Source organism: Tenebrio molitor, chromosome 5 (genome assembly GCF_963966145.1).
Source record: "Tenebrio molitor chromosome 5, icTenMoli1.1, whole genome shotgun sequence".
Lineage (NCBI taxonomy): Eukaryota > Metazoa > Arthropoda > Insecta > Coleoptera > Tenebrionidae > Tenebrio > Tenebrio molitor.
This window is the reverse complement of record NC_091050.1, coordinates 9,656,144-9,679,493: the sequence shown is the minus strand read 5'-3', so window position 1 is coordinate 9,679,493 and position 23,350 is coordinate 9,656,144. Positions and strand designations below refer to the sequence as shown.

The window sequence follows — 23,350 nt, the reverse complement described above, 5'->3', positions numbered from 1 at the left end:
GTTGTACAGTTTTAATTATTATAACTCTAACTAATTAAGGAGTTAGTGCTTTCGCATTTTTGAAGGCGATGTTTGTTCAGGTATAAGCTCCTAATTATTTCTTTGATCCTACCGCCCAACTAAAAGCCATTAATTTGGCAATTTGCAAACAATCCCCTCAAACAAAAAAAAAACTGGCAATATACCTATCATGCGTTCAAATGAAAACCCTGGGCTGAGCAGGCGTTGACAAAGTAAACCATTTGGAACAGTGTAAAGTTTGAATTTCCCGCCGTTTGACACGACAGGGTGCCTATCGATATTTGCTTCGAAAATAGGAATCGTTAGTTATTCTATTTTTAATGTAAAACATTTGAAAGAAAGATTTTTTGTTTATGAATTTTAGGTTAGCTGTCAACATGCTCTATTGTCAATTTACATTTAAAAAAAGGAAAACAAACGACGGTTTCCAACGAATTCTTCCCAGCCGAGGATTTCATTTGAACGCCCGATACGTTAGTCAAATGTTCTCATTTCGTGTGCCCTTCCAATAGATCAATTAATTATTTTTTAATCCATTTTTGCAACAAATGTGGCCTCAGATTTATTTTCACCACACAGTCGAACTAATCGATTGTTGATTTGTTTTAACACTTTGTATTTAGCAAATTTAAACAGAGATAAAGTCTGATTAATTTCCTGTTTGAACATAGCGTATATATAAACTTGAAACAGATAATTAAGAGCTTAATAAGCAGTTAAGAATTATCAATAATGTGTTTCAAGACTTTCTCTTTTTTCTGCCTTTGGAAAAAAAGCAAAACTGCAACTTTCGGCTTGTGTCAGTTTCAGCAATTCTCATTCCCACAGTTGATCCGCAGAAATAAAAGCGAATGCATCAGTTTTCGTCCGGGCTACAAAAAAACAATACATGGTGGCGGATATCTTTTGCTATCCTTTTTATTTGCGCAAAAGCCGATAATGGAGGTGTAACCGCAATCTCGCCTTAAATCGGTGTTAGGTATTTACCTGCTTAGCTTACCTAGCTTAGATAGCTGAGGGCGGCTTTTTAAAAGTTATGTTAATCTGTTTTGCTTATTTGCCGTTCCGATATCTGCGCAAACAGTATTCAATAAATTAAGAAACCGGCGTTGGAGTTCGCAGGAACGGTTTGCGCGGTTGGTTCTCGACTTGAAGTGTTAATTATGTTTGCTCGGCTCTAAATTTAATATGTAGATACCTGCTTCCAGGAACCTACCCCCGTGGTTGCATTCCAGCGAACTCATTTTCCCGTCGAAAAAAATAAATGAAAAACGAAACGAGCAGATTGTCAACACTTTGGCCGAATAAATGTTGCATCCACTTTCACTGGAAAATCGATTCGTGTCTGCGCCGTTACAGATAAATATTCAAGCGGTGCTGATTGTGATCGATCCGGTTTGAATTTGGCACAAATACACAAAAAAAGCTGCAAAAGCTCTTTGTGCTTGCCAAAAAGTAAGACACACTTGAAGTTGGTTGTTTATTCAGTGTTAAGTAAAAAATTATTTATTCAAGACCATCTGCTTAAGTAGCAGGCTCAGTCGACACAAAGGCAGTCCGATAACGTTGTTTCCATCACCTTCGATCCTCTCCACGAAAGTGCTTGCAATACCTTGGATGCCATAGCCGCCAGCTTTGCCCCTGAAAATCAATACGTTATGTACCACACAATACACGCCCGTACGCCTGGTCGCATAAATAAACATTCTCCACTCACATCGGTTCTCCTGTCTCCACGTACGCCAACACTTCTTCAGGTGTTAGCCTCGCCATGTAGACCGTAGTCACTTCGGTAAACTTCCGAATCTCGTCTTTGTACTTCACCACAACTCCACTGTAGACCGTATTTGGTAAGTTGCTTTGGGTCAAACTGCAACTGAACAATTACCAAAGATTTGTACAACTACGCCTGACGATTACTCCGTTATTGTCTTAATGGCCTCGTCTTTGGTTCTCGGCTTGCCATACATCCTCCCATTAAATGCGACCATTGTGTCGACTCCTATGATTACATCTGGTGTGACTGGGTCATTCTTGAGTCGCTCCCACACATCGTTCACTTTCCCCAAGGCAGTTTTCTCGACAAAATCGGAAAAAGTGTGCTCCCTGGGGTCCAAGTTCTCCTCGAAGTTTGACGGCACAATCTCGAATTTTAAGTTCTGGCGAATTCGCACGTTTTAAGTCGGATTAAGTACTGGAGGCGCCATCTCTTACCGTGCTCCTCAAGAGTGCAGCACGTTGTTGGGAACCGCTGGCCAAAATAACCCGCAACTCGTTCAGTTTACTGACTAACGGTTCCAGCATTTTTATCATTTGCTGGAATTGTTCAGGTTATTTTTACAGCGGTTTCACTGCACTGACGCTTCGATTCACTGAATTCTGTTTGTCGATGATACTCTTGCGTAATTTTTTAGCATTCACACCGACATGCTGGAGGTTTTCAGAATGGTAATGAAGCTATCTATCTACGTACTCGATACAGTTTACTGCAACGATCGCAGTATTGTCACCGATCTACAACTTACACTAACTTTTTCTTTGCAATGTTCAAGACTCTTCCATTTTCCATTACTCTACGTGACTAGCAAAGCTAGAAAAAGCTCCATTCGCCATTGGGAATCGCATTTGCTTTGCTTTACGGATTCAACCCCCAACTAGCTCATCACCCTTTTCTTCTAAGCATGCGCGCAATCTCCTGTCAATTATCTTATTTGGAGATAAGTTAGTTTTGCAACTTGTTTATTTGCTAAAAGTTGGACACGCATCACGTTTTCACTTGATGTTACAACAATTTTTAGTCGATTCTGTAATTATACACGTTGCGTATGAAACGTAGAAATTTTCAAAAAACGTGTTACCACAATGACTCAAGATTAAGTAAGTGTTGAAAGTCAAGGTCTTCCAATTGGTTTAAAATATTCATTTGAGCAGCAATAATTTTTTTACTAGTCTCTAAACCTACTTATCTGCTGCGTTACTTATTTATAATATAATTTATTCTCAATTTGCGTTGTTATTTTTCGTATTTAGTCCAATCTATGTAATTGTGCATAATGCTCGGAGTGGGATGGGCAACAATAATTATGAAATTATTAGCTAGTTCAATTCAGCATAATTTTAGCCTAGATAGTAATTGGTAATTTATGATTGTCAGACGTAATGCATTGAACAACTTAACGTTTCCAAATGACTTTACCTCGACTTTGATTCTTGTTTCTGGTAAAAGACTAGTCTAGTAAACTGTAAATACCTACGTCTTGCCCCCAATACAGATTCTGCCTGATGGAAGATAATAATGGATGGTGCAAAGCAACACGGTATTAACATTACAGTAATGAGAAAATTCCATTCAAAGGTTTTTAATTAAATTTCTGCTTAACGAGTGAAGTATATTTGCACGTTTCCAGGCCGTGTCTTGTATCTGTTGAGAGAAAAGAAAAAACTCAACGTCTGGAAACTGGGCAAACTTTATGTCAACATGTGGACATTTTTTCGTTGTTATTAATTCTCGACCTTTTTGTTTTATCTGTGGCAACAAAAATAAATCCGGTATCGTAAGAACCATCGATTAGCAAGAAAAACCAGTGTCGTTGCAAGGTTTAAGTGAAAACTATTGTAATGCGGTGCATTCCTTCCAGTTAATTGCAAAGTGACCTAGTGACCATTCGGCAGCAGAAATGTTGCAATTCTGATGTGCGTATAAGGTCTTGGCGTCAGGACAAAAAAATGATTTCACTGGAAAAATGTCATTGTCAGTCATCGCTGCAATAAGTGTCGTTGGAAGTGAGACAGTTGAGGCGTGTGTCTCTGCTTTGGAGGAGTGGAAATGTGTGAATGTAATTTGGAAAATAAATAAAGCAGCGAGTAGCTCAGCAAGGCCGTCGCACGAAAGAATATTCACATAAGAAGATAATGGCATAACAGAAATAAAACAAAACATTGTCTTTAACATGAAAAAAATTTTCAAGAAAGTTTTTTTTTAAATACATTTTGCTGGATCTATTACGGAATCAATGTCATGATGATATTTTCAAAATATTTTAACAATTGGATGGTCTCAATTTTTACCAAATCAGATTTCTCACAGTTTTTTTTATCAAATGACGTGACACCATCAACAATATTTTGATGCACCTAGAAGAACTATTAATAAGATTAAAAATGTTTTTTTTTTGGTGATCAGCATAATAATCTCAAATTGTTTAAATTTATTTTTACGTTTTTGACTTCACCAATTTCTGGTTTTGTGTTGTTTTAAAAATATCCTATCTGAACATCAAAGACAACAGAAGAATTCCTTGAAGCCCATTTTGTTTATCTTTTAATATCCAAGAGATTTCCGTTTTCTTTTATTCCTCGTTGCAACAAGACAAGCTTAAGAAAATTACTAGTTTGATTTGGGTTTCATTTTGCAAAGTGTTTGGGTCCTTCCGGACCCGGGTTCTTCGTTCTTGTATTCCTCGTTGCAACAAGACAAGCTTAAGAAAGTTACTAGTTTGATTTGGGTTTTATTTTGCAAAGTGTTTGGGTCCTTCCGGACCCGGGTTCTTCGGAAGCTTTTGTGGATACTGCAGCAAGTACCTGTCGGGTTGAATAAAATGAATTTCTTCACAACATTTATTAAAACACTTTTCTCTAATATTCTTTCTACACTTTATATATAAATCTCATTTACACTTTATAATATAATAGTATTAACAAAGTAATAATGTGGAACGTAATAAATTTAATTATTTATAATGTTATTGATTAAGTTAAGCTGACGTCGTCTCTACCATCGACTTTTTAATAATCTCTCCGAAGTTGTCGTCACAGTCGTCGGGATTGGCATTGGGATTGGTCGATTCGCACTTTTGGCCCCTCTCGGGATTGGCGGCGGGAACCTCCGACGGATTCAAACTGTTGAAGTTGTTGGCGTCCTCGTATCCCGGATAATTGTACCTCCCGTTCAGCAAATCTGAGAAGGATTCGATCTTGTTGTTGGCCCCGACAGGGTTTAGGCTCGTGTATTGGTTCTCTTTGGCCTCGACGTTCGAGGAGAAGTTGTCGGTAGCAAAGTGCTCGTAGCCGTTCGCGTTTTGCTGAAAATTTCCTTCCAGGGGCTTCGTCCCGAACTCCGGGCTGTAAATTCCCCCTCCGTACGGACCGAAGACGGGGGTGAAGTCGGCGAAGTTGGACTGGTACGGCTGCGTGTATTGATTGGATGGCGGGGGGTAGGGAGAGGCACCGGCTGGGAAACCGACATCAGAAAACCGGGGGTCGGGGAAGTGGAACCCTTGAGAGGAAGGCGGCGGCGGGAAGGGCTGGTGAGGGTGTTGCTGCTTGTTCCTCTCGGCGACGGGGCCGTCCCGGGCCTCGTCGCCGTACCAGTCCTCCCTGAAGGCGTACAAGTCGAGGGAGTCCTCCCGGGCGGGCAGGTCGGAGAAGACGGGGGGGTTGTGGGGGAGCTGTCCGGGGCCTTCGCCCGGGGCGCCGTAGTGCAGGTTGGTGAAGCTGCCGTCGTGGACGCAGCTCTCGGGGACGTCCCTCAGCAGGGCGCCGCTGGCGTACTTGCCGTTCTTGGGGGGCTGGCCCTCCTGTTTGGCGTAGCCCGCGCTCAGCCTCTCGTTCTCCATCCAGTTCGAGTCCTTCTTCTCCGCCTTCATCTCCTCCTCTTTCTCTTGCTTCTTCTCGAGCTCGAGCCGCATCAGGGTGTGGATGAAGTGGGTGCGCACCCTCACCGGGTTGAACTCGATTCTGCCGCTGGAATTTCCGCAGTTATCTCTAGAACAGCCACAGGGAAAGTTTAGACGGTCGACTTGGCACTTTATGCCAGCCTGACTGCACGAACAAGTGTCCGGATCACAGTATCCTTTACAGCCACAACCACAGAACTCTCGCGAAGTCCTGATATCGCGACACTCGTCCTTCTCCAGAGAGTCTATTTTCCTAACACCCGACGCCCTCAGCAGAGCCCGTCTCTGTCTGATCGACACGGGCTGCAAGAAATAATAATTGTCCAGGTCCATCTCCGACTCGGACGCGTCACTGGGCTCCTCTTCGCTGTCGCTCTCGTCGCTAGATGACGCACCCGCGCCGCCCCCAGTCGAGTGTCTCTCGGACCTCAGCTGCTGCAGGAGTTGTCGATGTATCCGGCGTTGCTCGTTGGCGTGTTCCGCTATCGAGAACTTGCGGACGAACGAGTGTTGGGCGCCCATCCCCAGAGTGGACCCCCCTTGCGAGGGGATGCAAGTGAATCCTTGCGCCCTGGGGAAGTAGAACACCGTCACGCTGTCGAACGAGATTCCGCGTTTTTTCTTGCACTTGGGCTGGCCGTCCTCCTCTTCGGCCGGCAGTTTGCGCTTCAAGCTGCTCTTCAGGGCGACTTTCTTCGGCTGGGCCTCGAGGATGTCCCGGATGTCCTCGATGGCCGCGTTCTCGTCCTTCTCGTCTTCCTTCTGGAAGCTCGTCGACGGCAGGGCGAAATCGTCCTGCTTCTGGGCGGCGAAGTCTTCGAAGTTGGCGGCCGAGCTCTGGGTTCCGTTAATTCGGTCCAAGAACGAGGTCTCGCTGTCGCTTTCGCCCAAATTGGCGGCCGTTGCCATCGCTTCGGGCCGCTCCTCGCTCAGCTCCGAGCCGAGCCCGGAGTCCGAGCCGTCGGACCTGTCGTGGGGCTCTTCGGCGGACTCCTCGGTCGGGGGCAGGCTCTCGGTGGCGGAGTCCTCCCCATCGTTCACGTTGCCGTCGAGTTCGCACTCTTTCCTTTCTATTGCTTCGTTTGATTGTGGCTCCGGGAATGCTACTTTAGAATCAACACGCTCACTGCTACACTCGTCCAAGTCTTTGTTGCTATTTGTACTCGAAGGCGTTTCAACAAAAATTTCAACAGGTTCAACAATATTCGACGTTTCTTCGCTCGACAAGTTCACCGCGCTCGCTCCTTCCACGGGCTTGCTCGACGACTCGCTTGATCCCATCTCTGCTGGCTCTTCTTCCACGATTGCTTCAACGGTACAGCTTTGCTCCGCCGTTTCCACAGTAGACATGGCTAACTGTAAACAATAAACAAGACGTTAACTCCGATCCGAAACCAAAACTGATTGCAGTCGGTGCCCACATACCCAGCACGCCGACCGCAACGGTGACCTTAAACTTAACAAATTCAATACTCCGATCCAACGACAAACGTAACAAATTTTTTCCAAGAGACTTTTTGCATTGTTTATGTTTTATCGAATCTTGAAACGAGCACCCATTGCAAGCACCCATCATGGAAACATTTATGATTTATAAGCTACGCCAGCAAGGTCAGGGCACCGAGTGCATCGCGAATTGCTAATATGCAGGAACCGAAGTCGCTCCAAGTACTCTCTTGGACGCGATAACGCTTCTATCCGAAAAAATCGGACAAACAGGTTTCCTATCGCGAAAATTTGTTGCTAGCGGTATTCAAGGTTGCAGAAAATACTGTGGTGGGTTCGAATTATGTCAGACGTATTTTGACGTGTTTCGAATTCTGCCTCGCCGCACCAACTGTTTTTTATCGATAGTGTTTACGTTTCTACAACTTGTACAAAAACAGAAACCTTTCACTGTCCGAATGCACCGGATTGGAGAGGAAAACCGTCTCTTACTGGCTCTTCGGCTATCAAATCTGCGTCTACGCAAATCAAAAGCAATCTCACCGAATTTATAACTCGTCAGTGGACTGCGCTATTTATTATTTTAAATTAATACAGCAGCTCGGTGGTGAAGCGGTGAGTAATGCGACCGATGTGCTTTTCACAACGCTCTTACTCGTCAGTTTGAATTTACATATAATCGGTTTAATTTTACACTGCCGTCGAGACTTAAAAATAGTTGTTACACAGCCCTGTTGTGTCATAACCTAATGTTAATAAGCGACCATTAAGACTACGACAATTATTAGATCAAGAAACCAACTTTCAAGCACAGTCTAGTCTGGTCTCCCTTCACCGCAATGCTCCAGTCCTAACCAGATGAAAATTAATCTCCACAAACGTTAAACTTCGCCGGCTTCCAACACACAATCAAGGAAAACAAGAATAAGTATTATTTATTCAGATCAACAACAATATTTTGTTATGCAACTTGGCCGGGTATGCAACCCAACATACACCTCATTGCAAAATGACCCTTTTCTGGTCGCGATCACTTCGATTGAATCGAGAGTGATTTTTGACCAGCACTCGTGACCGATACGGACTCAAAAAGTGACCTTGTTCGAGTCATTTTTAAAATTTATCTCGCGCCTTCGCTTTATTGTTTTCAAACATTGCGTCTAAAAATAGCGCATTTTGTTGATCTGTCAGTCAGAGTCCGCAGCGTCACTTCTTCGCGAAAGTCAAAACGGTGGTGTGTCTGCTCACCTTGACTCCTTTTTGCATAAATTGTCTAAAAATTGACGCAACGTCACGCTACCTCTCTATGTGGGTACAGTTATTAATCTATTTCGTAATCACCTGTGAGACTCTGTAATTTCATGCATTGCTTCGGGAAGAAGGTCGCTAAACTCTCTTGTTGCTCTAGATGGGTTTATCGGGAGCGAGAACGTTCGCTTTAAATGACATGATGAACGGTCTGCATTTTTCACGCCGACATCCCATCATCGCACAGGTGATGGGTGATGCTGGGGTAGTCGCAGCCGGTTTTAATAAGGCGTTTTGTCGAGGCGAGCTTACCCACGCTGTCTTGCGCATAAACTTTGTGAAATACTGATGGTCGCACCGGCACAGACGATCGCGGATTTACCGCACGAGCTGCACCGCATATGGCGCCCCTTAACACCAATTAAACTCCGTGAACGCAAATCTGGAAGCTCCGGCGGCGCTAATTCGGTGTTCGCCAATTAACGGCCGCTCTGTCCAGATTAAAACGACATGCTGGCCGATATTATGCAAATTTGGGGGTTGAAGATCAATAGTGCCGTTTAGGGCAGAGTGTGGCGATGATAAGCGGGCGCGAACGGTCCCCTCGACCTGGCATTTTGGCAACGCGTCCTTTTGGGGAAGAGGCTCCAAGAGTGTTTTCACAATAGCTGTGCCAGCTATTTTGTTTTTTGTGCGTTCCGCCGCTTAAAAATTTAAGACGTGTGGGAGGCGACAAATTACAACAAATTTACTTCGTCCTGGGATCAATACCTCGCGACTATGCTGTCCATCGATTTGATATCAAAGTGTGATTTTGGCATCCACTATTCAACCAGTGCTATTTATAGCACCAGGTCTGATCAGAAGCCGTCATTGCAACGCTTCTATATTAAAACTAATAAATTACAAGAACGGAAACTGTGCTGCGACCGTCCAGGCGGGCATTTTAAAATTAATAATTACCCGGTGTAACGTTCAATTTTAGAGAAAGTATGTTTAATCTGTAATTACTATCGAAATGGGGTACCAACCCACTTTTATTGTACGTGCATGCCGCTTAAAAATTCAATTCCGGAAGCGACTTGTTATTGATCTTCCTAATCTTTACGTCACAGTTCCTTTTACACGAAAAACGACTAAATAATAGAGCAGCACCGGATTAATTGGAAATTTGAAATTTCCTTCCACCTCTAAAACTAACCCTTTTCAATCTTGACTTAATAAGGAACATCAAATTATCTGTTATAGGTCGATAACGGAGCACTCCAATAAACCTCAAGACTCTTCGACTGCCGTCCTGGCACAGCCTAATTAACATTGAATGTGGTGACTCTCGCCAAATCCTGCAATTCCATTACTGCAGGAATTTCAATTGACCCGTTCGAAAAAATACTGCTTTACTATCTCTGTTGTGCTGTTTAACTTATTAATAGTCGAGTTCAAAAGGTTTACAAGCAAACAAATTCGACTCGATTGTTGGACTGGTGATAACAAATTGGCTCGCATTATCAGGTGTTCACCATTCGTCACAAATAATTGTTCAGCAGGAATCTGGACAAGTGGAACAGCCTAACACTGTCGCAATTACGCGTTTTTCCAGGCGGCAGAAAAATTGATGAAGAATTGGAAGCGTTACAAGTAATACCGTGAAAGTGGAGCCATTGTAACGTCGCAATTAGATTATTTGCTCCAGTTTATCAGTTTTTCAAATCGTTTAATTGGCAATGAAATGCCAGGTGAATGATGTATCGACTTGAATAAAATGTTGTTTTTGCTGTGTGGTCAGGACAATTTGACTAAAATAAATGTATGTAATAGTAGTCCATTTTTCATCGTGTTTTACGAGAGAAAAAATTTCTTAATCACTCTCGGAAACAATTATTAATTTTCTTCTTCATGTATTTCGCTCGTCGATGGAATCAAATCAAGATAAGGATTAACGTAACAGGGCTTTATGACAGGCTGATCATTACTATTTTTATTTTTAGAAACTAAAAATAGAAAGTTTATAATTTTTTGGTTGACTTGTCTCCATTGGTCAGGCGGTTACAAACTTCCTTACACTTTAAAAATTCACTGAGATACATTTATGCCCAGACAGCAGCAAATCCAAATTTTTATCTGTCAAAGAAATCATGTAAAAAGAATTTGAAAACTGTTTTCTTTATTTTCTTAATGTAGAGGTTGCCCAGATGATGATAGGCTTAACGACTTTTTGTAACAATGCACTTTTTTACTATTAGTAAATAATGCTTTCATTACATGTGCGTTCACTGTTAAGTAATGTTATTCATTACCCTGGGTCGTGAGTAATGACTCATTACTGCACGGATTGTAACCAATCGCATTTGCAAATCGCCGCACAGTCTATAAAGCTGTCATGATGCAGCGCAATAGTCATACGTCATAATTATGTATTTTGAAATGTCTTAATTCGCGAGACTTCGCTGTCAATTAAAAAGAATAAATTTACGAATTCTGGTGAAATTTGTATGTAGTAGAAAAAGTATTATATTCTACTGGCGTGTAATGGCCAATATACTATTAATCATTATCACCCACCTATTTGAAGGGGGCGTTTGAAAGCTTAGGACTTAGAATCGACCCACCCTTCCCACCTGTCAGCTTTTGCAAGCTTGCAAAGCTTTTTGCCAGCTGGCACAACTGACTGCAAATTTGCAAAAATGAAGGGTGAAAACATTTTCCCTTTTTTGAAGCAATGGCTACAGAATAGAGAGAATCACACTTACAGATAACGCTGGACACTCGGTACATTGGCTCGATCTATCTTTCTCGTCCATATAAGACAATCGGTTTGGCAGCAGTGTCTGTAAAAAAAAACAACAATAAACAACTGTAGCTAATGACAGCAACAGAAACTTGATTATCCACCTAGCATTATTTACTCTTACGCAATTAGAAACAATCGAAAAAAACTTGATTTAACTTCGCAGATGACATGTTTGGACAAGTCCACAAATTTACCCGGCACGTTTGTATTTTGGGAGCTTATTTCGGACTCTTTGCCCTCATAATTGCCCTGAGAGCAGGTAGCAACTCTGCACTTTGATCTCGACGAAAAGCCACGAAATCTGAGAGTTGCTGATGGAATAGCACCGCGGTCTTGCAAAAGTAAAACAATTTGTTTATTTACATTTTTGGTGACTCCCGAGGCCGCACAAGATCGCAGCGAAAACCTATTTATGGTAACACGAAAAACAAAGGACACAGCTGATTTTTCCGCCATGTAATGCAAATTCCATGTTCGCTTTAATAACTCTAGTATTTGGCCTTTTGTCTCTTGCTTCTTGGTAATTGGAAGTGTCAAATTCGATTGTTGAAAAATGTGCTTTCGATCAGTGCGATTTGAACGAGCCTCACTTTGCGGAAAGCGTCTGCGAAATGGTGTGTCATGTGACGCAATCCTGCCACTCGAAAGCTAAGGATTCTTACCCGGAGCCGAGTTTTCCCGAGTGATTTATAAAAATCGTGGGGATCGCGCGATTGGTGGCCATTTTCGTTGCCGTAAGCAGGATTGCGTTGCAGGATCGAGAAGCTTTCGTTTCGCTGAGATTTATTTGTTTACAATGTACGTCGTAACGGGAGAGTCCGGTCGTTAAAGCCGCAGAGGCTTCTAAAATGGTGACAATGACAACAATCGGTTGTTGCACGGGTGAAAACCTTCGGGTTATTTAGTTTCGCAGAAGAGCTGGCGCGGTGGCCTCATTATGGTTGTCAACAGTTGCGGCAGTCGGTGAAAATAAACAAACTGCGGCGCGAAAAGTGGTTTTAAAAATGCCGAGATTATAGATTGTTTATCGGCGACGATAAGAGATAGATTGGAGCGTTTTGTGCCAAATTAGGTAGTAATGATATGGCGGAGCTTTCGATGATGCGAACCTGCAGCGTGTGTCGCCGGGAGGGGACATCCTGACATGGAAAAAGCATCGGAGCGTGTCGGAGTTAATTAAAAAAGTTTTCTCATAAATAAAGCGAAAATAACTGTTATCGCGGACACGTGAACGTTCCGAGTGGAACTGGGACGACACTCCACGGCACTCGACCTTCCGAAAAATTTTTCAGGACCTCCGGAACACCAGCGTAAATAAATGATGATAAAAATAAAAATGTTGTGAGCGAGATACTGGCGTTGCGGTGATAATCGCTGGACTGGGCCTTAACGCCGCGGCCATAAGGCCCACATTCCGCCACCGAGAGAATGTGCACTACCTACTTTCGACTTGGACTAAAAAATAAAAGAGAGTTGCTAAACCGATGCAATGCAACAATAAACGCTTGCACCATCGGCTGGGAAACGAGCTTGCACCTGCCCTTAAAGCTGGGACGTCACCTGCACCGCGCTGGGACCGTTGGGCCGGCTCGGCCTCTTCTCGCATCCCACGGCGACGCCACCCAGAACCAGCGCAACAGGAAGGGGGTGTCGGGCACATGTGTCCAGAACCCGTTCGAATCTCGCGCTGTTTTCACTCACTCTTTTGGGGAATTTCGTTTTGCGCACTGTTCGCCCGCTCTAATCAACGACTTTGCTTCGGTTTGGTCAAGCGGACCGCGGTCGCGCAACTTTTGTACAACCTCAAGCGCCAATTTGTGCTTGTAAACTAACAGCCAGTGTAGATTGAAGGAACGCATCCTCGAACGCATGCGCCCAGGCTAAACTTGAGCGTATGACGTATCGTATACTATGGGTCGACAAGGAATTTTGTCGGTAAAGATGTGCCTGTGCCGAAAACAAATAGGCTCGACTTCCGATGCCGATCGGACAGCTTCGCCGACCCCCAGGGGCGGCGAAGAGGCGCTCTGCCGGCGGAATTTTACGTGGACAAACACGATAATTGCCACGAATTACGCTCAAAAACAGTCAACAAATTCATTTGCTAGGCTCGAGCCGACCTATAAATACACGGCAACGCAACACCGCCACGCGCACATCTCTAAAGCCTCTACATCTCCCCTTCTCGCCAATCTTAGCAACAGGAAAAAGGCCGAGCCGTTTACGAACGGCCCCAGTCCTGCAGATGGTCCTTGGGTCAGGACCATTGTCGACTCAAGGCCCAACTGGAGAATTTCGCGGAAGTCTTTAATCTTCCCTTTATTAATAACCACAGTTGCCAGTCCCACCAGGTGCTCCCCCATCCGAATAATTTCGTTGGAAACTTCATAAAGGGTTCCGGAATCAAATTCCTATTTAGGTTATTGCCCAAAGTTAATCCTTCGAATGAGAGGGAGAGCGTCTACAATGGAAACGGTCCATTACGGCATCCCACATTAAGCAAATTTGCAAACCTCTCCTCGAGCCTCCTCAAGGCTGTTCCTTCCACACCGAAAAAGTCCCACTTTTGTTGGGACATTTTGTACCCCACTGACTTCTGACCTTTAGTGGCGATTATTCCAAACACCATTGTTCTAGATTTTCGTTCGTTTTACTTTTTAACACCAAGACCCTCTAGCAACAAGCGAAAGTGAAGAGATGACATCCACCTGCACCTCATTACTAACAATTTTTATTTCTCTTCGCGATGTCAACTGTCAAACGCTTCGACTCAGGTAAAAGGAGATAACAAGCAAATGATTTTATCTCGTGCGAAAAATTTCATTTTAAAGCCTTGAGCTGCTGATAAACAACTCGCGTAGAAATCCAACTTCCGGGTTGTTGCATGTCGCTAAAAATATCAAAATACAATCTTTTGGACTAAAAACGCAAAAATCTAGATCAAGATAGTGAAAAACGAAATAGAAAAAATGAGAGGATGTAAATGACCGATTGTGGCGCAGAAATAAAAATTCCGGTTGTCCCTGAGAAGTGAGAGCAAAAAATTTACAATTGCAACGTCTTAACTGGTGTACAGGGCGATAAATAAGTGACGAGCACTGATCGATCGTCGCTATTGGATAATTAATGCAACGTGCATGCATTGCTAAAAGTGACAGCAGAACAATAAATAACGCTTGGCATTCATTAAAGATTCTGCTTAACGCAAGTACAAAGAGTTAAAATTACAGCGAGCATTAAACCGGCACTAAATAGGTTTATTGGTTTTGGAAGCTCTCTCTGGATCCAGTAATACGATTTTGAGGGCATTTTCATGACAACTCACCACTTCTGTGCGAATTCTTTTCAGAGGATTGCTCGAGGCACTTTTTACTTAAAATGTCATAACAGTTTGTGGCTTCAAAGTTCGCAAAGACAATAAAAGAATTATTTAGCTCGGAGTGAGACTGAGAGTGGGGAAAATAAAATCATTTGATTTGATTAAAAAGAAGATCAAGGTACATATTTTAATTGCAATAAATTTGACAAAATGCATGAGGTTGTTTTCTGAAATGACACGAGAAATTGTCGAAAGAATGCCGCGGAAAGTTATGGAATATTTTACGCTATCTGTGATAACAACAAAAGTTGTTGAAACAGGTTTGGACAGGGCAGCTCCTGCGTGTCTCCTGCTGCTCAGCAGGATCAAGAGCGTGTGCGCTCCGCCGTCACCATTTCCCTAATTTCCGTGGATAATAACAAAATAAAATGAACCATTTGATGGTTTAAACGCCGACGCAACTGTTTAATTATCATGTGCGTCACGTCGTACGTTGATACGTGACGCGATAACAGGGGCGGAGTTATAAATATGACTCGGTGCTTGCTCAATAATGCCCATGTGTGTTTAGATCACCTACCATGTCCACCTACCTGGGTGAAAATTGGCCCGATGGGTCTGGTCAGGTGGTTAAAACCCTCCCGTCATGGGTGGAGTTCAGTGGGTCCCTGGGTGGCGTATTAGGAACGAACCGTTTTCATTTTGGAAAAGGTGGCGACAACGGTCCGAGCTTGGTGCAGGTCTGACAAGAGAAAACCACAATTACTGCTGGCACATAATAAGAGAGGAATTTAATTTTGTTTGTTTACGATTACTAGTAACAATGTATATTTGGTGTAGCAGGAGAACATGACGTGCAACAGTTACTCCGGTGTCCATCGTTTTCGACGTAACGTACCGTATTCAGCAGCAAAGTCGAAAAAATCGGTGTAACGGTTCTTGTAACAACGCTGAAATGTGCTTGTGCTTGTTTGGATAATCGTAATAAGGCCTCTAAGTCACCGTAGAGGAATCCGGATGGCGTTGAACTCGCTCCGGACTCGAGATCGGGGAGGCAATATGGAATAAAATAAACAAGAAATAATCGTGTCCTCATCTCCACCGACCGGAAATTGTATCAGCTGTTCGGTCCAGTTTTATCGTTTTCGTTGCGCTCTTTAAGCCGGCTTGGAAAAAATTCGCAGGACTGGATCTGTTTAGAGTGGTCAGGGCCGGCGTCAGCGGTTTTGGCTCATCCTCATTGTTTATTTTTACACATCCCTGTAAACAGAGATCGCGAAAATAAACACTTCAATAAATACGGTTGAAATACCGAGTGGCCGCGCTCGGATTCTATTTGTGAAGATTGGAATTCAGCAATTATTGAAAAATAATGCAAAGTGGGACATTTGTGTTTACAAGTCTTATTCTAATTGTTGAATGGATAAAGGTTAAATTTCCACATCCCGTTGATTTATTTAAGGACGGCTTCGGCCTTGAGCTCAAATTTTCCTTAATTCGCGACTTAATTATGCTTCTTAAATATTTTTGCAGACGCTTATCACATTTGATGCATGAAAAAAAAAGAATTTTGTGTTAAAAATACAAAAATCATATTAATAAATAAAATACAAAAATTTGTAAATAATAAATATTCAATGCATTGCCTTGTTTAAGTTATTAATCAAATCTACTCTAGAGTATACAATAGTTTATTTAAAAAGATGAGTTTGTAGAAAGGCGTTGGTAAACGTGACGTAAGGTACACGGAAAATAGAAGAGGAAACGAAAACAAGAAAACAAAAAGAACGATAATAAATACAAAATTGACTAAAGAAAGTCAGAAAGCGGGAGGATTTATATCAAAATTCGTGTGAGAAAGCAAGGAAATAAGAGGGTATAAAATGGATTAAAAAAGGAAAAAATAATGAACAAGAGGGTTGGGGAGGAATAAAATTTGTATCAAAGGAAAGAGAACAAGACATTTCGAATAATTTTAATTTTATTTCATTTTTATTTCAACAATAGTTTTGAAATATTTTGTTGTAATTTCCTTGATAAAAATCCTTTATGACTAAATCCAGTAATTAAGTTGAATTAAGTAGAAGATTCATTTATGTAAAATTAAACAAAATCAATTTTTCAGAAATTTGTGAATCTAAATGAAGGTATAGACTATTCCTGAGTTGGATGCCGATAAGTCGTAAACCCGGCTTGTCACAAATCAGTAATAATCACCCGCAAATGAAACTTTCTTTTCTTGGAAATATACTTGCGCTCGGCTCACGTTAATAAACTGGCCATCCTTGTTCTGAAAGCTGTGTACGGGCGTGAGAGTGAGAAAACATGATGTTTGGAAGATGCCAGGTAAGGGATAGTACTTCAGAGCAGGAAATCCAAAAATATCAGGCTGAATTGCGCTCTATAAGCAGCATAACGTCTTCCCATCATGAAATGTTTTGGACGCACTGGAATCTGTCAGCGCTTTTGTCGTTTTATGGCAGCGGCATCGACTGAGAAACAGACTGTACATTCGTTTGATTCCAAACAAATTTCGATTTTGAATATTCATTGTGTTCAGAATGAAAAACGAACATAATTGATTTTTTATTGAAAAATTAATATAAAATAAGTAACGAATTTTTTAATCAAAAATAGTTAGGACTGATAGGTTCTTAACTGGTTTTATTCATTTTTTTGCATCAAAGTAAAAAATTAAGTACGTATGTACTTGTTCTTTAATGAATATTATCTGTCTACGCAGGCATTTTTTTTTAATCATATGAAATAATTATTATTTACGATAAGTATCGTGTCGTAATATGAAGTTACGTTGTGCGAATGTTATTAACTTATTATCGTAAGAAATAATTAAAAATACTATTGCTATTGTATTGAAAAATACAAAAACCTAAGTAGTAGGCTGGAGGTATTTTTTATTTCTGTCACCACTAACAAAATGCAGACGATGCACACAATACAGACCAAGAAAGTATTTTCTCAGACATCGAGATCGCAGCAAATGTAGCTATTGTAACTTTGATACCATCAAAATCACGACAAAGGTATTAAAATTTCACCTTGCATGACACTTTACCGCAATTGTATGGCAAAGTATGTCAATATGACATTCAAATGAAAGTAAAAAAGTCTGACAAATGTACTATCGACTAGCAAAAAAAACTGGTATATGGTGTTGCTTTAGACACTTCCAAAACTCAATAAAAAATGTGAGTTTTGGAAGTGTCTATAGTAACATACTGTACCAGTTTTTTTTGCTAGTCGATAGTAGGGTCGGTGGACAAATAAAACTGGAACACTTAAAATTTAATCTATGTAAATCAGACCATTGAATTGTCAATACATATATTTGTCAGTGTCTGTATAATATGTCATACCAAAGTTAACCTATTTGTGATAAAATCGTAATTAAACGATGCAAATTTGTAAATTTTGACTTATGTGATTGTTATTTTTGTCCCAGTTTTATTTGTCCATCGACTGTACATATTGAATTTGGGGAATTTTATTTTATTACACTTTAGTGTCGAGCGATTCATTGAATTTGAATTTGTTATTAAAGTAAAAGCCGTAGTAGATCTTTTTGAATCGATACACTTATTTGTGTATAAATTAATGTTACAAAATGCTATCAGTGGAGTCAAACGAAGGGCCCGTTTGTGCTTAGAACAAAATGGTGAACACCTTCAGCATCTGTTGTTTAATAAAATAAACATTATCATTGCAATTTTTCTCTTAATCCCTCGAATCCTCAATTCGCCATTTTCTGTTTTACAATTGTCATTAAATGTAACGTTTGCCGCGATAGTTCGAAATTAGACATGCGTTGACAGTTCCAGCGCCAACTCTAATAACAAATTTAATGGATCGCACGATACATCTGTATTTAGTTTTCCTTGATTTACTACAGAAATACAGAAAAAAAATATCTGGTGGAATACCGTGGCAATGCTTCATTATTTACCATTTTCATCATCATGTTCACTCATTTTAGGGAAATATTTGTGAAAGAACTCTAAATGTGTACACTTTAACTAACAAATATTTTTTTTTACTTTTAGCTTGTTATCTGAGTGACAGTATAAAATTATTACTACCCGATTCATATTTTGAAGTTTGATTCATTAATTCAAAAAGCACTTTTTTGGCGTGGGATTAAATGTGTAAATTTCCCACTTGCTTTATGCTATAGACACAAGTTGCATAAATAACTATTGTGATTTAAAAAAAAAAATGTACTTATTAGCTTACTTTTTAATTGTATAATGTGTTTCTGGTTTTGAAACTCCATTCTCTATAAATACCATTTTTTTTATTTCAACTGGAAACTACGCCAGAGACTCATTAAAGTGATTGTTAAGTTCAGAGGTACATAATTGTTTAATTTTATTAATCATTTGCTGTAAATTGATTGTGTTGTTTGTCCTGATGTAGATAATTATTTTTAAAGAATTTGTCATCAAAAACATCCTAGATAAACACCGACGGATTTTGATTGTTTGGTGCGAAGATTCATTGTTGTCGACCCCTCCAGAAACCGGTAACTATAGTCGAACCTTTAAGGTCGAAAGGACCCTCTGCATAAGTCATAAGTTGAGTAACTCTGATTGGGAATTTGTTTGTGATGTCGGCGGAAGAGACAGGAAAGGGTTGAATAATACACACCGGGGCTAAACTCCTGTAGCCGCGGCCAAACCGAAGCGAAAGAGTTACCCGAGGCGGAGTTTGCTTTGTGAACTTTATTAGTTAATTTCACTTTAAAATTTTAATCAACTCTTCGCGCACATTTTAAACAATTTGCGAATCAGGCAAAAACGTTAATAAAACCGAGTAACATTCAGCGTCGCAAAAAATCTTTCCACTTCTGATCCGCAATCATTTATTAACGTGATGAGAGACGCAAAAAAAGCAAGATGATTTCGCTTTGGTGGAACGACTCTGAAAGAAGAATCGATGAATGGCGGTGCAGCCATCTCTCGGTTAAAAATGTAAGAACCGTGCTTCCTGCTGAATTATTTCCAGCAGGTAGTTTACTGCACAGACCACTACTTTTAATGAGTGGAGAGACGTTTTTCGCTGTCTCGCCGTTTATTTGTCCCGAAGCTCTTCCCAGGATTAGTGGATTTTATGTTTTCTGAAATAATTGCAGCGCGCGCGCTAATTGCAGCAGGAACGCGGGGCGACAAGGCGGCAGGAAATCAGATCCCCGAAAAATCTGTCGAATTTGCGACGAACCGGAGCGGATCCGGTTAAACCTCGCATCCAATTAGTCCGGCATGTCCGCAATTAATTATTGCCCACCTAAACGCCCCTTTCACATCCGGACCACTTTTCCGGATGCGTCCGACAGAAATAATCCGGGCGCGATCCCACGTAAAGAATTCCCGGACTAAAAATAAACCGCGAGGAGCACGTGGGCGGCGGTTCCGGCGAGCACCTGCAGAGGCGCTGGCGTGCTCGGCGGGGCTCGGTCGGCGTCGCGACGCCGTTGGCGGAGCCGCCGTGACGTCACCGGTCGCCATGGGGACGGCTGACTATTGGCGACCGGCGCCAGCTCACTGATTGTGTTTTGAACTGCACTTTTTTTGCTTATAATTTAGTTCTGGCACTTCTGCGGAGCTTAATTATTCATGTGGCCCCCGTAATTGCAGCTTTGGACGTCCTTGTTAGCTTTCGGGATTTGCGCTCGGCGGCGGCGGCGGCTCTGCCTCCTCCGGTTTTTTCCGGGGCATCACGCGATCATAACCGTTCATTTATTTACTACGACGAGCGGCGAGGGGATCAATTAGGGCAGCAAGGTGGGAGGAAACAGGTGTTCTTGGCTGTTTACGAAGAAAGGGTTAATTAGCTCTTGCCTCGGAAATTGGGGTGTACACCTTAATGACCGGTTTTAATTTCTGGACGTTTTTTCCAGGTAAACGGCTGGGAAAGCGAGTTAATAACAATCGGAAAAGTCGACAGAAGTCTGCCAGGACTTGGTCTTTACAAGGTCAAGTTGAGGCTTCTTGCACACGAATAAGGTCGCAGCGTCGTTGCAATCCTTTATTGGACGCTGCAAAAGGGTCTCGGCGGCGACGGCTTCATGAATACAGATCTAGATGATGCAAAATAGTTTTTTTAGTTCTATTCTTGGAATATAATTGCGGTTGAGTGATAAAAAAGTGACTAGTAATGATGCTCTCTTGAAAATCTACAGATGTCCATAAAAGAACAATGGTGGCTTGGCTCGCTATAAAATTCAATACTCGTTAGGTTTACTGCTGACGACAAGACATTCGGTCGAAGAAGTTGCTCGAGGGCGCATAAAGAGGCAAATGTCCTGATAATTATATGCAAGCTACTAGGAATTTACAAAATTCTGTACCAGTTAAATTTAGTTTCAATTTAATTAGATCACATTGGTACCATATTCATTTGCGTGCTGCCACCACAATAGACAAAAAAGGGGTGAGTTAAGGTTGAGAAAAGTCTTTGAAACGTTGCTTTATTGAAATCGATAAAAATGTTTCATTTGAACAAAATTAATTCTTTACAAATTTTCTTCCTTCGTAATCGAAGACTGAGACTTAAAATGTGAAGATAGGTTTCTTCTTTAAGATTCATTAATACCATAATACAAGTTTTCGGTCTGACATCCTTTAAACAATACGTAGATATAATAGTAACAGTAGATATCGGGCCTTCAAATAAATATATATTTAGAGTAGGCGTAGGCGACATTCTAATTCTGTTAAAGTAATTTTTGTAAGTAACGAATTATTCTCTGGAGTTACACAGGTTACATAATAAGCTTTTTCCCAATTTCATATTGTCTGGGCAAAGTACAGTTTAAATTAAATTTTAAAGGAAGATATTTTATAAATTGTATTTTAATGAATGTTGAAAGTTTTATCCACCGCGAACGTTTTATACCCCCAGTAATCAGGTCCGAACCTGTGACCACTTGCTCACAATTTAAATTTACGTCATCCGTCATTTTTAAGTTGATGTTTGCGACATGTCACGCCGTAATTGGTTCTTTTTTCCCATTAAAAATACGTTCACGCCCGAAGACAACAACTCCGACCCGAAAACTATCATGAAGAGCAATTTGTTAAAATCGATCCAGTCAAGCCTAAATTGCAAAAATCCGCTCTAATCCCCGAATAAAATGTACCATGAATTATTCAGATCTGGCTTTCGGGCGACAGCAAAATGAATTAAACACACTCCTTAGGCGCCCCACATTTCCCATATTCCCACATATTTACGGAGCATAAATTCAAACATTTAACATAAAGAAAAAGTTGCGAGCGATAAATCCGAATCGAGGGTGGAAACCCTCGACACCCAGTTGACGAAACGTCTAGATAATCGCAATGATTTTCCTCATTTTTGCGCTAATTCGATTTTCATTCGTCGACCTTTTGACTTGGAAGGATTTTGTTGCAAAACATTTCCCTGACCTTCCATTGTTCTATCCGCCCGACCGTTAGGTCGTTTCGTTATTTTTGCACACCTCTTGTCGATAAATTTCTCGACCCGCGCCGTTTTATTAATATTAAATCTGTTTCGCTTTTTCTGATTTCATCTATTACCGTTTAACAAGTCTGCGTTAAATGATGGCCTGGGGGCGACACGGTTCAAGACGCTCGAGATCCTGCTGCGTTTACGGCGTGCCATCTTTATTGGTCCTCGCGATTCCGGGTGCAAATATCACCGGTGCGCGCTTTTTCCACAAACAATCCCAATTGAATCGTACACCTGCCACGAAATAATTATCAGGTTATCGGGCCAATAAAAGAGACTGAATAATGTAGCGGCCATAAATAAAAAATAAATTATCGCACGCTACCGAGGCAAAGAGAATTACGAGGGTTCTTCAATATTTGAACGCTCGCTGGAAATACTAAATCTAGACGATATGGATTCAAGGGTGAGGATAAACCCCCAGTCAGGTCGAATGAATATTGAATTATTTACTAATATCTACGCAGCCACAATAAAATTTATGAAAGAACCTGGTCACACTAGCGACTTTTCTATTATTTTGTCATTATTTGTAGTACTTTTTCTGTTGCTTCAAAATTGAATTCGCACATGAAATATGCACGTAATGCGACGCTAGATTATTTCTCTGGTCGCTGTTTTGGAATTTTTTCCCCAACACTCCTGAGAGATCGCACAAAACACACCGCACAAAAACTACTGAAAATTTACGCACATAACTTGTTGATTCGTTTCTGGCGGAGGGTTGTAAAGTGGTGGTGATAATCTGTTGTTTACATTGTATTGCATCCCATTCATGAATTCATGAATAATTATTACCAACTACTAAAAGAAGATTTCTCTGCGTTCTAATTTAATCAAGAAATCACGTGAATTCTTTCCGGTCTAATTATTGATTTTTGTCGTGACAAGCAACTAGTCATATTCCAAGACGATTCTTTCTTTTTTGTGCTACTTTGAAACTTGGATGATGTCAAGGCCGGCGATGATCCAACCAATCTTTTCTATTTCGCTCACAAAATTTCACAAAGTGCTTTTGTGAGCAGAACTTTTGCACAAATGGGTCGAGTGATGTGGCCTTTGCAAAGCCTTAACCCGGCTCCAAACAAACAATCCGACCTTAACATTGATCGAACGTCGCAGCTACACCTTATTGGTGCACCTTATTGTTTGTGAAAAGACGGTGTCCACGGCTGGAGCCTTGAGCTAGACTTGTATTAATTTTCAACGATAGAATCTCCGTTGAATTTTTACCAGACTGTGAATTTCTTTATTAGAAGTCGTTGACTCTTTTGAAAAAACCGTAAGCTCCTGGATATTGCTGTCATTGTTGTCTAACATGGCGGACTATTTATTGCATTT

General features: G+C 41.3%; 2 protein-coding genes across 8 annotated transcripts in view; both read right to left on the bottom strand.

The window, feature by feature from the left end:
- Positions 1 to 1,487: 1,487 nt before the first annotated feature.
- Positions 1,488 to 2,665, bottom strand: LOC138130267 (dTTP/UTP pyrophosphatase). 2 transcript variants are annotated; one of them, XM_069046703.1, is made up of 4 exons: positions 2,236 to 2,665; positions 1,942 to 2,180; positions 1,739 to 1,897; positions 1,488 to 1,662 (listed from the first exon to the last, which is right to left on the bottom strand). In XM_069046703.1, the coding sequence occupies exons 1-4, from the start codon at positions 2,332 to 2,334 to the stop codon at positions 1,524 to 1,526; spliced, it is 636 nt and encodes a 211-aa protein (XP_068902804.1). In that variant the 5' UTR covers positions 2,335 to 2,665; the 3' UTR covers positions 1,488 to 1,523. The 2 variants fall into 2 exon arrangements, with proteins under 2 accessions (XP_068902804.1, XP_068902805.1); XM_069046704.1 differs by having other exon boundaries at positions 1,739 to 1,891; positions 2,236 to 2,650.
- A 1,959-nt stretch (positions 2,666 to 4,624) lies between these two features.
- The window catches only part of Axud1 (AXIN1 up-regulated 1), a 39,185-nt gene continuing 20,459 nt past the window's right edge, over positions 4,625 to 23,350 (bottom strand). Inside the window, exons 1-4 of one of the 6 annotated variants that reach the window (XM_069046701.1) lie at positions 15,399 to 15,767; positions 15,094 to 15,242; positions 11,141 to 11,218; positions 4,625 to 7,052 (exon numbers count right to left, since the gene is read on the bottom strand). In XM_069046701.1, coding sequence (XP_068902802.1) covers positions 4,776 to 7,052; positions 11,141 to 11,191 — 2,328 coding nt within the window. In that variant the 5' untranslated portion in view covers positions 11,192 to 11,218; positions 15,094 to 15,242; positions 15,399 to 15,767 and the 3' untranslated portion in view covers positions 4,625 to 4,775. Of the gene's footprint in view, positions 7,053 to 11,140; positions 11,219 to 12,624; positions 12,647 to 12,717; positions 13,643 to 13,694; positions 13,927 to 15,093; positions 15,243 to 15,398; positions 15,768 to 23,350 lie in introns of those variants that run through there. The other 5 variants (XM_069046695.1, XM_069046697.1, XM_069046696.1 and 2 more) reach the window with 5 other exon arrangements.